Raw genomic sequence first — 16,447 nt, 5'->3', positions numbered from 1 at the left:
TCATTATAGAAAAATTAGAAAGTATAGTTAAGCATCCATTGTTAATATTTTGGCGAATGTATAATACACTTATTTTCTTACAGAAATGAGTATATGGTTTTGTAATTTGCCTTTAAAAAATGTCCGAATGCTTTTCCTACCACTACAACATCTGCAGCATAATTCTTAATAGTTGATAGCTGACTTTTTACCTTCTGATTTATGTGCTGTGGTGATTAAGATTTCAGGTAAAGTTCTCAGTGGAATCAGCTTTTTTCTTCCAAGTGTGTTTCAGAGATTGTGGTTTATAAAGGCTCAAATGGTTTGGATTCTAGTAGGGATACGTACTGTGTTAGGAAAAAGATACTGTTATCATAGAAGTTAAGATCAGATAGGAAAAACATGCAAAAACTAAATTTTATCAAAAGAGCATTCCTCAGTGGCGTACGTTTGACAGAAACTTAAAACTTACATATATATTTCTATTTAAAAGGTGTTGCTTTTGACATCTTGACTTAATTTTCTCTTTTATGTATTTAAGTTTCATTGATACTATGATTCAAGATGACTTCATAAAGACTGAAAACTAAAAATGCAGCTAAGGGAAGCAGGTTGATGATCTAGTGCTAGTACTGTCTGATCTGATGATTTAGTTCTATCTGATCTGACAGTGCTAGATTTGAGAATGACAGAATGTTTATATTTTTCTCCTTTTTTCCAGAAGGAGATAGTTGGTTTCTGGTCAATTTTTTAATGTGATTACTTTGCTGATAAAAATGTTGGTGTTTGAATATCACTGTAATTTTAATTTTTCAGAATATATTTCTTATCTTTACAGTGTATAGTTTTAAGAGAAAGTTTTCCAGATTGTCTTATTACTGTGAAGATATTTTTTAAATTGATTATAGCTAACAAAAAAGTGTACTTCAATGCAACAGATGTTTAGTTCCTACCATTTGCAAGGTGCTTTGTTAGCTCCTATAGAATATACAAAAATGAGTGAAATGGACCTCTTCCTCAGCTGGGAGTGGATTAAGGGGCATAAGTCAATTCCAAGTAATTATAATAAAACAATAGAGTATGGTAAGGTCCTTGTGAGACTTTTGAACAAAGTTTTTGCTTTACCAATTATGCTCTTGCAAAACGTCATCTGCTGCCAAATCTAATAACCTCTTTTCTGTTCTCTCCTATTAACCTTCTACATTTGATGCTTTTGACCACTTACCTTTTAAACCTTGTTCCTTGGGCTCTGTATACCACTTTCTTACTGTTATTCTCTACCCGTGAACTGGCTTGTTGTCAGTTTTATTCTTTTTGGAGGATAAATGGCCTTACTCTTCACTGAGTCAAACTGATAGGGTCTCTATGAGTCAGAATCGACTTGATGGCAATGAGTTTTTGGGTTTGTATTCCCGTGTTAGCATATTTCATCAAAGGTTTACCAACATTTCAAATCTTACTAATTAAGATATGTTGTTAATATTTCCCAAAGCTTCTTACTTTCTAATCAACAACAACTTGAGTTTTCATCGTACTCCTGAAATCTCAAACTCAGTGCTTCATTGGTAAATATATTACCAAAATAGTCTTATCAATATTTAATGTTTAATTTGTTTCCAAAAATGGCAAATTCTTATTGCTCAGAAATGAATTTAATTAAAAGAAATATATCAGCAGTAGTGCTTTAAGACTTTAGGCATCAAAAGTGTTAAGTTTATAATTAGTAAAGAATATCTGCCTTGAGCATTATGCTCTTTTAAGAACTATCTATATGGGATCAAATTGACAACAGCAACTCGAAAATTAGATAGGAAACTTAGGGGGCAGTGAGTTTATGTTAATGGGAAAGGAACAGTTCAGAAAATGAGGGAGAGAATGGTTGTACTACTTGAAGAATGTAATCAGTGTCATTGAATTGTACATGTAGAAATTGTTGAATTGGTGTATGTTGCGCTTTGTATATTCTCAGCAAGAACAACAACAAAAAAATAAATTAAAAAAAAATATTAAGCTTAAAACAAGTAATTAAGTAACTGCCTTATACAGGGTTTCTAAAATCTTATAATTTTAGAGCCTTTAAAATAGTAAATGTTTATCTGAACTGGAATTCTAAAAGAAGAGATAGTATAAAATGAAGATTATATTTTTTTAGAGAAGGAAATAAATTAATTAACCAGTTTATAAGATGAGATTAAGTCAATAAAGGCAGTTTTCTGAAAGAATGAAGGCAAAAAAGATAATCAAAATGTTAGATTTTTATGTTGCAAGGGAATCCTGACTTTGAATAAGAGAGAATATTACTATATTTTGGTAAGGTTTATAGAATGAGTAGGTAAAATATATGGTAAATGAAAGCATAAGGAGGGTGCTAGTATTATTTGACTTTATTCATTAATAAGGGGAAATCAGAATAATCACAGTACCTTATAAGATATTTAACATTTCAGAATTATTTTAAAAGGCTGCTATCATTCAAACCAAAAATATTCCTGGTATTAAAAATGTTATGGCATTGAAGTATTTATGAGTGAAATGATGTGTTGTCTGGGGTTTGTTTCAAAATAATCAAGAAAAGAGGAAGCAATAGGCGATGGGGTATAAAACAAGATTGGCCGTGTGTTGATAATTGTTGAAGCTGTGTGGTAAATATCACTTTTGGTTTTTTTGTTTATTTAGTTTTGGAAATTTTTATGATTAAAATTTTTTAAATGGTATTATAGTAAAGAAAAGTGTTCCCAAATAAGAAATCATTAATAATAGGCTGGCTTGAATATTGGGTTTATGATATTGAATAATCCAGAATGATCCCAATGTAAAAGTAAATAATCCCTTTTGGTTTTTGTTATTCCAAATTTTTATTCCATGTTGGTTTTTTCTTACTTTTCCACCTGATGTGGATGCCTTTTAATCTGCTAAATCAGATTGTCAGTATTAAAGGAAAGGTATACAAAACCAAAACCAAACCAAACCCATTGCCATCGAGTCGATTCCAACTCATAGTGACCCTATAGGACAGAGTAGAACTGCCCATAGGGTTTCCAAGGCAGACTGTGACATCTTTCTTCCATGGAGTGGCTGATGGATTCAAACCGCTGACCTTTTGGTTAGCAGCTGAGCATTTAACTACACTTATGCCAGTATTTTTCATGAAGAAATTGTTGGCAGGACTCAGGTGTCATATTATTTGAAGAATGTCTTACTGGTAGTACCTAGTTATAAAAATGAGTAATACTGTGCCATCTTGAATACAGCATTTCTGGTGATTTCATTATTTGAATTCTACTCTTAAGGTTTGAAAAAGCTAACTTAAAGGACAAATTCATGAAACTGTTTTTCTTCTTAAGGAATATGAAGGAAAGGTGTCTTTCAAAAATTGCTCTTTCATCGTTCCCTCTGTCCCTCTTTGCCCCTCTTTCTCCCTCCCTTCCTGCCTCAGTCTCTTTCCTGGATTAGCAGAAAGGCATCATTTTATATATGTAGTACTTCCTTCAATTGGTATTATCTGTTGGTTCAAGCCCTTTCAGTCTGAAACTCTCCTATAATACGCCCTTAGTAAACATCTTTAAGAAATCTCCCTTTTGAACTTCTCAGATGTTTTCATTTTTGGTTAGCGCTTTATTCTAGATAAAAAAATTGTTTATGAGCTGAAGCATCTGAATTTGGCCTGAGCCTTTTTCTCAGTAATATCATCCTCCCCATCAGCCAAGCACAGAACTTCAGAGTCATCCTTGATTCATCCTTCTTTATCTATTCATTTGGTTCTACCAATTCCTTCTTTAAAGTGACTGTCTCAAAAGTATTCCTTCTTTTCTCCAATCTTACTGTTAACCCAACTATTATGGAGAATGCTGGACGTGGAGTTGGAAGATCTGGGTACTGATGTCTGCTCTACCTCTAGCTGCTAGCCTAGTTTCTTCATCTTTAAAGTGAGGAGGTTGTACAGGATTGTCTTAAACCTCTTTCAGAGCTGACATTCTGTTATACTAATCCAGATTCTCACCTTCTCACACATACATTGCAGTAACCTCCTACTTGTTTTTCATGCCTCTAATCTCAGTCATTTTGTTATGAATTGAATTGTATCCCCCCAAAATGTGTGTCAACTTGGCTAGGCCATAATTCCCAGTATTTGTGATTGTCCACCATTTTGTCATCTGATGTGATTTTCCTATGTGCTCTGAATCCTACCTCTATGATGTTAATGAGGCAGGATTAAAGGTAGTTATGTTAATGAGGCAGGACTCACTCTACAAGATTATGTTGTATCTTGAGTCAATCTCTTTTGAGATATAAAAGAGAGAAGCAAGCAGAGAGACAGGGGACCACCTACCACCAACAATGCAAAGCTGGGAGAAGAGTGCATCTGACTTAGTCATCTAGTGCTGGTATAACAGAAATACCACAAGTGGATGGCTTTAACAAAGAGAAATTTATTCTCTCACAGTTTAGGAGGCTAGAAGTCCAAATTCAGGGTGCCAGCTCTAGAGGAAGGATTTCTCTGTCTATTCTGGGGAAGGGTCCTTATCATCAATCTTCCCCTGGTCTAGGAGCTTCTCAGGCGCAGGGACACCGGGTCCAAAGGACACTCTGTGCTCCTGGTGCTGCTTTCTTGGTGGTAGGAGGTCTCCCTGTCTCTCTGCTTGCTTTTCTGTTTTATATCTCAGAAGAGATCGACTCAAGATACAACCTAATCTTGTAGATTGAGTCCTGCCTCGTTAACATAACTGCTGATAATCCCACCTCATTAACATCATGGAGGTAGGATTTAGAACACATAGGAAAATCACATCAGATGACAAAATGGTGGACAATCACACAATACTGGGAATCGTGGCCTAGCCAAGTTGACGTACATTTATGGGGGACACAATTCAATCCATAACAGTGTCCTTTGGACCTGGGGTCCTTGTGCTGAGGAGCTTCTAGACCAGAGTAAGATTGAGACAAGGGCCTTCCTCCAGAGCCAACTGAGAGAGAAAGCCTTCCCCTGGAGCTGGCACCCTGAGTTCAGACTTCTAGCCTCCTAAACTGTGAGAGAATGAACTTCTGTTTGTTAAGCCATCCACTTGTGGCATTTCTGTTACAGCAGCACTAGGTAGCTAAGATACCTTTCCAATTAGATTAAAATTTTAAGGTAATTTTTATTGCCTTTAGAATAAAATCTTAAATCTCTAGCTCTCCATTTATGTGTCATCATTTCTCTCCCAATTCTCTCTATTGAGCTTTTTACTTCAACAGTTTGAGGTTAGCATCCTCAGAAAGTTATGCATATTAATGAACAGCCTTTCCTCTTGCTGTCCCACACTTCTCCCCTCAAATGAAACATCCTTTCTGTTTTTCATCCTTTCCAAATTTTGCTGTCACTATGAATATTTTCCATACACTAAACTCAGTTCATACCTAAATCATTTTCTTCATTAACTTTTCCAAACTTGACATCTCCTTTGATATTTTCTCACTTAATAGCATTACCAGTTACACCATTAGACAAAGTGGAAACTTCATCCATTTTCAGTCTTCCTCTCCTTCAACTCTAGAATCAAATTGGTTATAGAATCAGATCGGTTACTAAATTCTGTCCCAGAAATGTCTTTTGAATCCATTATTATTCTTCTCTGCCACTATTCTCATCTAATCCCCTATCTTCTCTTATCTGGACATTTGATGCAGCCTGCCAAATGTTTGCCCTGCTACCAGTTTCTCTTCGCAGCTGTCTTTTCAAGCAAAGATCTGTTAATGTTCCTTCTCTGCTCTAAAAACCTTTGACTCCAAAGTGTTTACATATGAAGTACAAGCTTCTTTGTAGGACTCACATAGTCCCTACCCTTTCTGGCAAAGTTTACTTTTCTAACCTAATTCCCTGCCCCTCGTCATCATGCACCCTGCTCTTCAGCCTTACTGAATACCAGCTGTTTCCTGAATATGCCTTTGTTATTTTTCCATGCCGTATTTCTGCTTGGAATTCTCTGACCCTCTTCTCCCTCCTCTGCCTGGGGGACTTCTCCCTTCAAGGCATGGCACATGCAGTACCTTCTTTAAGGTTCTGGAAGGATTATTAATCTTATTCTCTCTGTGCTTGTTACACATATTTCATGAGGGTGGGAGTGTGTGTGTGTGTGTCATATCAGAGTTTTTGTTTATATTTCTCCCTCACTCAGTGTCTTTTCTTAGGTGGATTGTGAACTCCCGGATATCCAAGGTAGTGAGTCTGTAATTTTGTTCATCCTTAGAGTTTGGCCCACTGTTGGGACACATAACATAAACTTAAGAGTTATTTGTTGATTGATATAAAATAATAAGGCTCTTCTGTTTTTCTTATAAACAAAAAAGGATGATAACTCTCTTAGATTGAAAACTTTAAGGTCTTTCCCTCAGTTTTGCTTGAGCTTGAATTTGCTCATCTTTTCTTAAAAATGCTTCTAAATGATTTGTCTACTGTAGGTCCTTGGGACTGAAGATGGCCAGAGCTGGTCTGGACACCTGGTGGTATTATTGATTGGAGCCAAAGAGTCTTGGGCCTAATTTTGACAATAACAGAAGGAGTTTTGGTTAGTTCTTAACTATACCTTTGTATTATACACTGCTGAATGGTGCTTCAGTTGACTGAGGGGCTGTCCACTCTGTTTGGACGTTATCAAGAGGTATGAGTGTCTTTTTCATTAAACCAGTTCCTAATATTTCATTTAAGAAGTGTTCCTCCTGGACTTGCTTCTCTAGGCTTGAGAATTTCTTCCCTGAAGTACATTTAAATTCTACCACTGAGCCTGGTTTTCTGGGATAAAGCTTTCCTTTTAAGGTAATGATTTCTCCTCTTTGCACAAATATGCACTTCTTATTTTTCTACTATCTATAGAATTGCTTTCATCAAGAGTTTTCCAGAACACAGTGTCTCAGATGGAAAACCTAATAGAATCAGTCTCTGCCAAATTTATTTTTCTATTTGATTGTTACATAATGTTCCTATTAAACAATTGTTTTTCCTTGTGACCGGTGAAAGTGAAGCTTGTATGGTTTTGATATACATTACAGACATATAGAAGAAATGTCTTTAAGAAAATTCTATATAGCATATATCCATTTATATGCTACAAATATATGTATTTTTAATTATTCTGAATTTACTTAGTAAATTCCTTTGTTTATTTTCAACAGTATGCAGTTGCTCTGATCCTACTGTCTAATATGTACTAAAATTTGGAAAGCAGCTTCCCAGAAGGCTAAATATTTTGAGATTGCTGTGTCTTTCTTTATGTTATTTAGAAATAAAATAGTTTTAAGGAAGAAGTAAGCGGCCTCTAAAAGCCAGGCTATCATAGCAGTGTGGGCCAGCTTCACCTGCTTTTCAGCCTTGTCGTGTAAAAGAACAAATTGTATTTTTTATGATGCTTAATATTATGTATACCTGAGACATCTAACCTGTGGGGTATGACTTGCCACTATCACTTGGAAGAACTGGAGAGGGGCACACACATGCAGTGGGAGCAATAAAGTTCCCTCACCCTGTGTGCTAGTCATTGAAATGTTTCTGGACATTGTGGTAAAAGATGCATCTTTAATCTTCATAACTAAGGTATTGGCATCTGACCAAAGATAATACAGTGCCAGGCAGTCCCATATGTCCTCTGGGACCACGCTACTTCTTCATATGGCAGACCTCAGAGGTGTCACATCACTTACCATCTGACAATTAATGTACAAAAGAGAAATGGTAATGATATACATATTTTCCTTCATTCTCAATTTAAAAATTGCGGAATCTTAAATCTGAAGATCTTTGAGTATTTTATTAACAGATGGAAGTTATATTTAAACTTATTAAGTGCAGTAATTGCTGGGTTTGTTCCTTGTTCCTATCTATATAATTCAGAGTAAGAGGCCTTTGCTTCAGTCTATTCTGCTTAAGCATTCCAATTCCTTTGACAGCCTGGATGTGAAATTCAAAAGCCCTTAAAGTGATGTGTTGATTTTGCACTTTTTGACTTACTGCAAAAATCTTATAGTTTCCATAGCAACGATAACCTATCCAGATTGTGTAATATTCTTTACAGTATTAAAAATAAAACTGTATGCAATTACATGAGCTTCTGGAGTACTTCATTTAGAAGAGCTGGGGATTGAAGTATTTCTGTTAAAAAATTAGGGTTCCATATGAAAATTTTGTCAGAAAGCTGATACAATTTTGTTTCAAGAATTTGTTAAGCTTAAATATTTAGTAATAAATACCTGGGAGTTGATTTAATGATTAAATGTATAAAATTTACATTATAGGCATTGTGACAGCATCCCAGGCGTGTGTGATTTTACACACATACATGTGCTTTTAAGGTAGAAGGAGGACATTTGGCTTTAGTTACATTTGGTCACCTGCTGCTTGTGTTTCTTAGTGGCTTCCAGGTGGTCTGAACAAAGTCTAGTTTTATATTGGGAGGAAACAGAATGGAGAAAAAGGAAAAATACGATCACTTAGGCTTTTCCTATTTTTGACATTGTTCTTTAAGACATGCCTAAGATATCACTTTGAAAATACTAAAGATTGTTTTAGTAGGTGAATATTTTCAGAGTATCAAATTATTTTGGCTTTTTTCTTTTTTCCTCTAATTATAATTAGAAAGGTAATGTAATAATAGCACTAAAGTTAGTCAAAATAACTCCCTCTAATACCACCATCTTAACACAACTGTTTTTCATTTTTTATTACCTTTAACATATGTATATATGTATGTGTATTTTTATATAATATCATTTGTGTATTTCATCAATAGTATATGGTAAACATTTTCAATGTTTCTAATCTTCATGGCTTTCATTTTAAGAATCGCATTAGCAGTCTATCCTGTTGACATATCTGGTGTTTTTTGTTCATCGAAATGCTACTTAATTATTTCCTAAATGCCTTTTATTGGAAGAAAAAATGGATATAATTTTCAAACTGATCATGGGAGAAAACCATAATTCAATTATTTGCCCAAAACATAGATGGATGCTGAAAATCTTCAAAAGACACGTAAAGTGATTTTATTTAAAAATTTATTTTTGGTGAAAATATGCATAGCAATACCCACTCCTATTATATAGTTTCTAGACAGAATAATCAGTGACATTGGTTACATTCTTCACGTTGTATAAACATTCTTGTTATTTCTGTTCTAGTTGTTTCATTTCCATTTACTTAATCTTCCTGGGTGCTCCCCCGCCCCCAACCTTCTCTTCTGTGCTTTAAAATAGTTGTTGACCCTTTGGTCTTATATAGATGATTTTTTTTTTTTTTTAAGTAACACAGTACTGAAAGGCGACAATGTTTACTCTCTGGACTAAACTGTTGGTTAGTTTAAAGGTGACTTCAGAGGATAGATTTGATTCAAGGTTTGAAGAGCAACTCAGGGCCGTAGTCTTGGGGGATTCCTCTAGACTCAGTAAGTCCAGCAAGTTTGGATTCTTTCAGAATTTGAAGTTCTGTTGCACATTTTTCTCCCTTTTTATCAGGATTCCTCTGTTATTTTCCTGATCAGACCGTTTAGTAGTGGTAGCCAATAAAAGGATGTTTTTAAAAATGTTTTTAAATGCATAGTATTACTAAACTGCTTTCTCTGCTAGTAAACGCAGAATGGAGAAAATGAGGAATAGCTGAGTAATACAGATGTGGTATTATTAGGTGCTACATTTGACAAAGGCATCATGACATGGTGACACCTTGCTGAGGCTCTAACACAGTCAAAAGACAAAAGTTGGAGGGTATGGGTTATGCCTCTGTTATCCAAACAGCTCATGGTATGAACTACATTTAGGGCATTCAGCTGGGGCCCTGGTTTGGTTCTGGTGTCAGTACCCTGAGTATACTGTGTTGTACTAGCCAGTAATCTGACACTGTTAGTAATTTGAGGGGATTTATTGCCGTTATTGAACTGCTGTCTTCCCTTTGTTAAGCACCCTAGTAACTATTGAGGTTCACCAAAATTCCTAATCCTACCTCCATTATTTGAAGGATCCACTTGTAATTACTGGGTTTCTCCTAGAGTTCCTGCAAATGAGAGGTTGGTGGCTGGAAGTTTTGAAGTCTTTTGAAGGCTGTTGACTGATGTCTTAGGACTTTTGAACGTCCTCTATTCTAGATGAGAACCAGGGTATGCCAGTGGGTCAGCATTCTTCTATGGCTCCTCCCTCCTATAAATGCTTCTGTACTATGGAATTACTTTAAATGATCTAGGAGTCTGTGTCTGTCAGTTATATTTGTAGTGAATATTTGTAACAGAATGCTTTCATAGATTCCAGATATTAAGACAGGAATGGAATTATCTTGCAGTATGTTTGAGTTTATATTTATGCTTGTTTATTCTTTGAAACTGGTACACATGTTTAGTATCCTGTTTTCAATTTTGAATTTTGTGTTTTGGCTCTGTTTGATGTTTTCATTGTGACATGAATTTCTTTTGGTATTTCATATTTCTGTATTTGAAATACTTTAAACAATATTAAGCAATGCATGGCATAGTGAGAGTGTTTACATATCATTGAGAAGACTTAGTACATTTCCATTGTTTTTGTAGTTACAATTTTAAACCTGAAAGTAATATGTAGAAAATATAATGACTATTTTTTGTTCATGTGCAGAAAAGATGAAAAGGAATATGCATTGAAGCAAATTGAAGGCACAGGAATATCCATGTCGGCTTGTAGAGAGATTGCAGTAAGTGGATATGAATACAGTTTTTTATTTTATTATTTACATTGGTGATAATTTGTTTTAATATGAAATAGATTATTAATGTATACAATGCTTGGTTATTTCACAGACGTTAATTTAAGGATATTTTATGTAAGATAGGAAAGCTACATAAACTTTTTAATTACTTGACAGTCATCTTTGAACATTTTAAAAATTATATTTAGGATTTGTAATCTTACAAATACTGAATTAAGTGATAATTTAATTGATATTTTTTCTGTAGTCGTAGGATTGATATTTGTCTTTATAGAGAAAGGAGAGATAGTATTAGATCTTACTAATTTATACTTTTCTGAAATATGTATTTTTGTGGTAGAATCTACTAGTTGCTACAAAAAGAAGACCATCATATGATTCCTTAAATGTAGTTCTTTTTTTTCTTTTATCTTTATCTGACACACCTATGCATTTAAGAAATGACTTTCGATGAGTACCTAACATTTACCTGAGTATTTATTAAGTACCAGGTTTGCTAAGCGCTTTAGAAATATTAATCCATTTAATCTTCACAACAATCTGCTGAAATAGGTAATTTTAATATCCCTATTTTACAGATCAGAAAACAGAGGAAAAAAAAACCCCCACATAATTATGGTGTTAAAGGCTTACTATTGTATTAACCTTATTGTAGTTTTTTATTTCTTTAATTGTTGTTGTTAGTTGCCAAAGAGTTGATTCCGACTCAGGGCGATGCCATATATGCAGAGTAGAACTGTTGCATAGAGTTTTCAAGCCTGTGACCTTTCGGAAGCAAATTACCAGGCCTGTCTTGTGAGGTGCCTCTGGGTGGGTTTGAACCACCAACTTTCAACTGGTAGTCGAGCGCTTAACCATTTGCATTACCCAGGGACTCCTAGTTCTTTAATAAAGGTTGTTTATTGGGGCTTTATTATGATATCACATCTATTAGAAATTTCTGTATCTAAATTGTTAAATGTTTAATATTGTCTATAACCATTAGGGATTTCTGTCTCTAATTTGGTAACTATAACATACATTGACCACAGTTCCATGCTTCTGCTTCACTCACATGGAAGTTCTCCTTCATCACTCTTTGCCTTAATAAAAAGTGTGGTGCAAAGAACGTATCAGGCAAGAAATTTATAGACCTGAGTGTCTGTCTACCTTAGCTACTGACATTTTAGACAGCTATGAGTCCCAGTTTCCTTACCTGGGTAATAACAGAAATACAAAAAAGTCGCTGGTCAGAAATTCTTTGATTACACAATGGGAGTTCCTTATTGGACTGTGCACACTTTGAGGAATAGGGGGTATCTTAGTTATGTAGTGCTCCTATAATGAAAATACCACAAATGGGTGGTTTTAAAAATGGAAATATATTCTTTCACAGTTTAGGAGGCTTGAAGTTCAAATTCAGGGTGCCAGCTCCAGGGGAAGGCTTTCTCTCTCTGTCGTCTCTGGGGGAAGGTTCTTGTCATCAATCTTCCCCTGCTCTAGAAGCTTCGCAGCGCAGGGACCCTGGGTCCAAGGGAAACGCTCTGCTCCTGGCTCTTCTTGCTTGGTGGTAATGAGGTCCCTCTGTCTCTCTGTTCACTTTTTTATATCTCAAAAGAGATCGACTCAAGATACAGCCTAATCCTGTAGATTGTGTCCTGCCTCAACATAACTGCCTCTAACCCTTCTTCATTAACATCATAGAGGTTAGGATTTACAACAATAGGATAATTACATCAGGTCACAAAATGGAGGGCAACCATACAATACTGGGAATTATGGCCTAGTCAGGTTGACGCACATTTTTGGGGGACACAATTCAATCCATAACAGGGACCTTGTGTTTTTATCCCTAGTTCCTTCCATAGTGCCTGGAACATAGCAATTAGTGCCCCATAAATGTTTGTTGAACGTTTGAATGAATAGAACAGCAGTAACAAAAATCTAATGTTCCGTGATTCTAAGTTCTTTTTATAATATAAATTTATTGTTTGAAAAGTTCAGATTGGGGGTTTTCCATTAATTATAAAGTGGTGTTGGTAATGCCTTATCAGAATAAGCATTTGATAAGTGATTTTTAAGTCTTAAAATTCTTACATATTAACAGTATTATCACTTAGAGTATTATTTTCAGCTACACTTTCCATATGAGTCAGAATCGACCCAATGGCAACAGGTTTGGTTTCCTTGACTTAACGGGGTAAATAGCTGCTCTTGATTAATAGGAAATGCAAACCCAGTTGTAGATGTTTTTTTTATTTATATCTTTTGTATTGTGCTTTAAGTGAAAGTTTACAGTTCAAGTCAGTTTCTCATACAAAAATTTATACACACATTGCTATGTGATCCTAGCTGCTCTCCCTATAATGTGACAGCACACTCTTCCTTTCCACCCCAGATTTCCTGTGTCTGCTCAGCCACCTCCTGTCCGTTTTTGCCTTCTCATCTTGTCTCCGGACAGGAGCTGCCAGTTTAGTCTCATGTATCTACTTGAGCTAAGAAGTGCTCTCTTTACGAGTATCGTTTTATGTTTTATAGTCCAGTCTAATCTTTGTCTGAAGAGTTGGGTTCGGGAATGGTTTCATTTCTGGGCTAACAGAGAGTTTGGGGGCCAAGTCTTCCGGGGCCCCTCCAGTCTCAGTCAGATCATTAAGTCCGGTCTTTTTACTAGAATTTGAGTTCTGCTAGATGTCCTTTTTATTATTATTCTTTCCCATACGAAAATTTATACATACATCGTTATGTGACTCTAAATGCTCTCCCCATACTGTGACAGCACACTCCTCCTTTCCACCCTTGATTCCCCATGTCCATTCAACAAGCTCTTAACCCTCTCTTGTCTTACCCATCTCACCTCCAGACAGAAGCTGCCCGTTTAGTCTCTTGTATCTACTTAAGCTAAGAGGCATACTCCTCATGAGTATCACTTTATGTCCCACAGTCTACTCCAATCCCTGTCTGAAGAGTTGGCCTCGGAAATTGTTTTAGTTCTGGGCTGATAGAGAATCCAGGGGCCATGCTTTCCGGGGTACCTCCAGTCTCAGTCAGACCATTAAGTCTGGTCTTCTTACTAGAATTTGAGTTCTGCACCCCACCTTTCTCCTGCTCCATCGGGACTCTTGGTTGTGTTCCCTGTCAGGGGGTCATTGGTGGTAGCTGGGCACCATCCAGTTCTTCTGGTTTCAGGCTTATGAAGTCTCTGATTTATGTGGCCCTTTCTGTCTCTTGGGCTAATACTTTCCTTGTGTCTTTGGTGTTCTTCATTCTCCTTTACTTCAGGTGGTTGGGACTAATTGCTGCATCTTAGATGGCCGCTTGCAAGCTTTTAAGACCCCAGACACCACTCAGCAAAGTAGGATGCAGAACATTTTCTTAATAAGCTTCGTTATGCCAATTGACCTAGATGTCCCCTGAAAGCATGGTCCCCAGACCCCTACCCCTGCTACTCTGTCCCTCAAAGTGTTTGATTGTATTCAGGAAAATTCTTAGCTTTGGTTTAGTCCAGCGGTGCTGACTTCCCCTGTAGTGTGTGCTGTCCTTCCTTTCACCTAAGATAATTCTTATCTACTATCTAGTTAGTATATAACTCTCACCCACCCTCGTAACCATCAAAGAATATTTTCTTCTGTGTTTAAACCTTTTCTTGAGTTCTTATAATAGTAGTATTATACAATATTTGTCCTTCTGTGACTGACAAACTTCACTCAGCATAATGACCTCCAGCTACTTCCATGTTGTAAGATGTTTCACAGCTTAATCGTTGTACTTTTTTTTTTTATTATTATACTTTAGATGAAAGTTTACAGAAATTCTCATAAAACAGTCAGTACATATATTGTTTTATGACATTGGTTAACAAACCCACGACATGTCAAGACTCTCCCTTCTTGACCTTGGAGGACCTTTGTTTTGGTGAAAATATACATAGCCAAAATTACACCATTTCAAAGTTTCTGCATGTACAATTCAGTGACATCGATTACATTCTTCCAGTTGTGCTGCTATTCTCACTATCCTTTTCCAAGGTATTCCATCACCATCATCTTCAACTCACTGCCCCGTAGGCTTCCCATCAAACCTTTTGAGTTGCTGTTGTCAATTTTAACTCACATAGATAATTCTTTTTTTTTTTTTTTGTACCTTAGATGAAGGTTTACAGAACAAATAGTTTCTCATCAAGCAGTTAGTACATATATTGGTTAACAACCCACGACATGTCAACACTGCCCCTTCTGAACCTTGGGTTCCCTATCACCAGCTTTCCTGTCCCCTCCCACCTTCCATTCCCTGTCCCTGTACTGCTGTGCCTCATTAGTCCCACTTTGTTCCATGAGGCTGTCCAATCCCCAGCTGAACAGTGAACTTCGGGAGTGTCTTCACCACTGAGCTAAAAAGGTGTCCAAGAGCCATACTCTCGGGGTTTCTCTAGTCTGTTGGGCCAGTAAACTGGTCTTTTTTTTTTTTTTTGTGAGTTAGAATTCTGTTCTACATCCTTTTCCAACTCTGTCCAGGACACTGTATTGTGATCCTGGTCAGAGCAGTCAGTGGGGGTAGCCGGGAACCATCTAGCTGTACTGGACTCAGTCTGGTGGAGGCCATGGTAGCTGTCATCCATTAGTCCTTTGGACTGATCTTTTCCTTGTTTCTTGTTCTCTTCATTCTCCCTTGCTCCCAAAGGGGTGAGACCAGTGGAGTATCTTAGATGGCTTCTCACAGGCTTTTAAGACTGCAGATGGTACTCAGCAAGGTAGAATGCAGAACATTGTCTTTATAAACTGTGTTATGCCAGTTGAGCTAGATGTTCCCCGAGACCATGGTCCCTACAGCCCCCCGCCCAGTAATTCAGTCCCTCAGGGAGTTTGGAAGTGTCTATGGAGCTTCCATGACCTTTACTTGTACAGGATGAGATGGCTTCCCCAGTATTGTGTACTGTGTACTTTTTTTTGTGGTGCTGACGTTTTCTTTGTTCCTCTTACTCTCCTGTGCTGAGTTCGTTTTGTTTGTGGATTCTTTTTCATTTCTTTTGTTTTTGTAGGTTTTGTTCTTACTGACACTTTATGTTTTTCATCTTTATTTTGATGAGTAGGTTTGTTAACTTTCTTTGTGGTTACCTTGAAATTTACCCTTATATTCCTAGATTTGAACCAGTCTATTATTACTTGGTATCGCCTTGCCTTCCTCTCCATTAGAAGGTTCTATACCTACACCATTTATTCCCTCTTTTATTGTTCTGATGTTGTTATCATTTACAGATTAACCTCTCTGGTTCCCTGTTATAATTGTTTTGGTTTTGCGTAGTCCTTAAGAGTTCATTTCCTAAGTTGATATCTGACTAGTACAATCCTGTGTCCTATATTCAGCCTGTGGTCTGATGTTGGTTGTTCTCAGATTGAAGGACTCCCTTTAATAAGTCTTGTAAATTTGGTTTGGTTTTTACCTAGTCCCTTAATTTCTGTTTATCTGGAAGTGACCTAATTTCACCATCATATTTGAACGAGAGTTTTGCAGGATATATTTTTCTTGGCTGGCATTTTTTTTCTTTCAAGGTTTTATATATGTCATCCCATTGCCTTCTTGCCTGCATGGTTTCTACCGAATAATCTGAGCTTAATCTTATTGTTTCTCCTCTGTATGTGACTTTTTGTTTTTCTCGATCTGCTCTCAGGATTCTTTGTTTGTCTTTGGTTTTAGCGAGTGTGATTATGATATGCCTTGGTGATTTTCTTTTGGGGTCTATCCTATACGGGGTTTGTTGAGCTTCTTGGATGGTCAGCTTTTCATCTTTCATGA

General features: G+C 36.5%; 1 protein-coding gene across 18 annotated transcripts in view; it reads left to right on the top strand.

Annotated features, from left to right (window-relative positions):
* CDK19 (cyclin dependent kinase 19) overlaps window positions 1-16,447 on the top strand; it is a 209,730-nt gene that overhangs the window by 35,015 nt on the left and 158,268 nt on the right. For 7 of the 18 annotated variants that reach the window (XM_023727654.1, XM_004372464.2, XM_023727668.1 and 4 more), the window contains one exon: window positions 10,588-10,663. In XM_023727654.1, coding sequence (XP_023583422.1) covers window positions 10,588-10,663 — 76 coding nt within the window. The other 11 variants (XM_023727658.1, XM_023727659.1, XM_023727664.1 and 8 more) reach the window with 8 other exon arrangements.

The sequence above is a fragment of the Trichechus manatus genome, unplaced genomic scaffold (assembly GCF_000243295.1).
Source record: "Trichechus manatus latirostris isolate Lorelei unplaced genomic scaffold, TriManLat1.0 scaffold00017, whole genome shotgun sequence".
Taxonomy (NCBI): Eukaryota; Metazoa; Chordata; class Mammalia; order Sirenia; family Trichechidae; genus Trichechus; species Trichechus manatus.
This window is presented reverse-complemented; position numbering and strand designations above follow the sequence as displayed.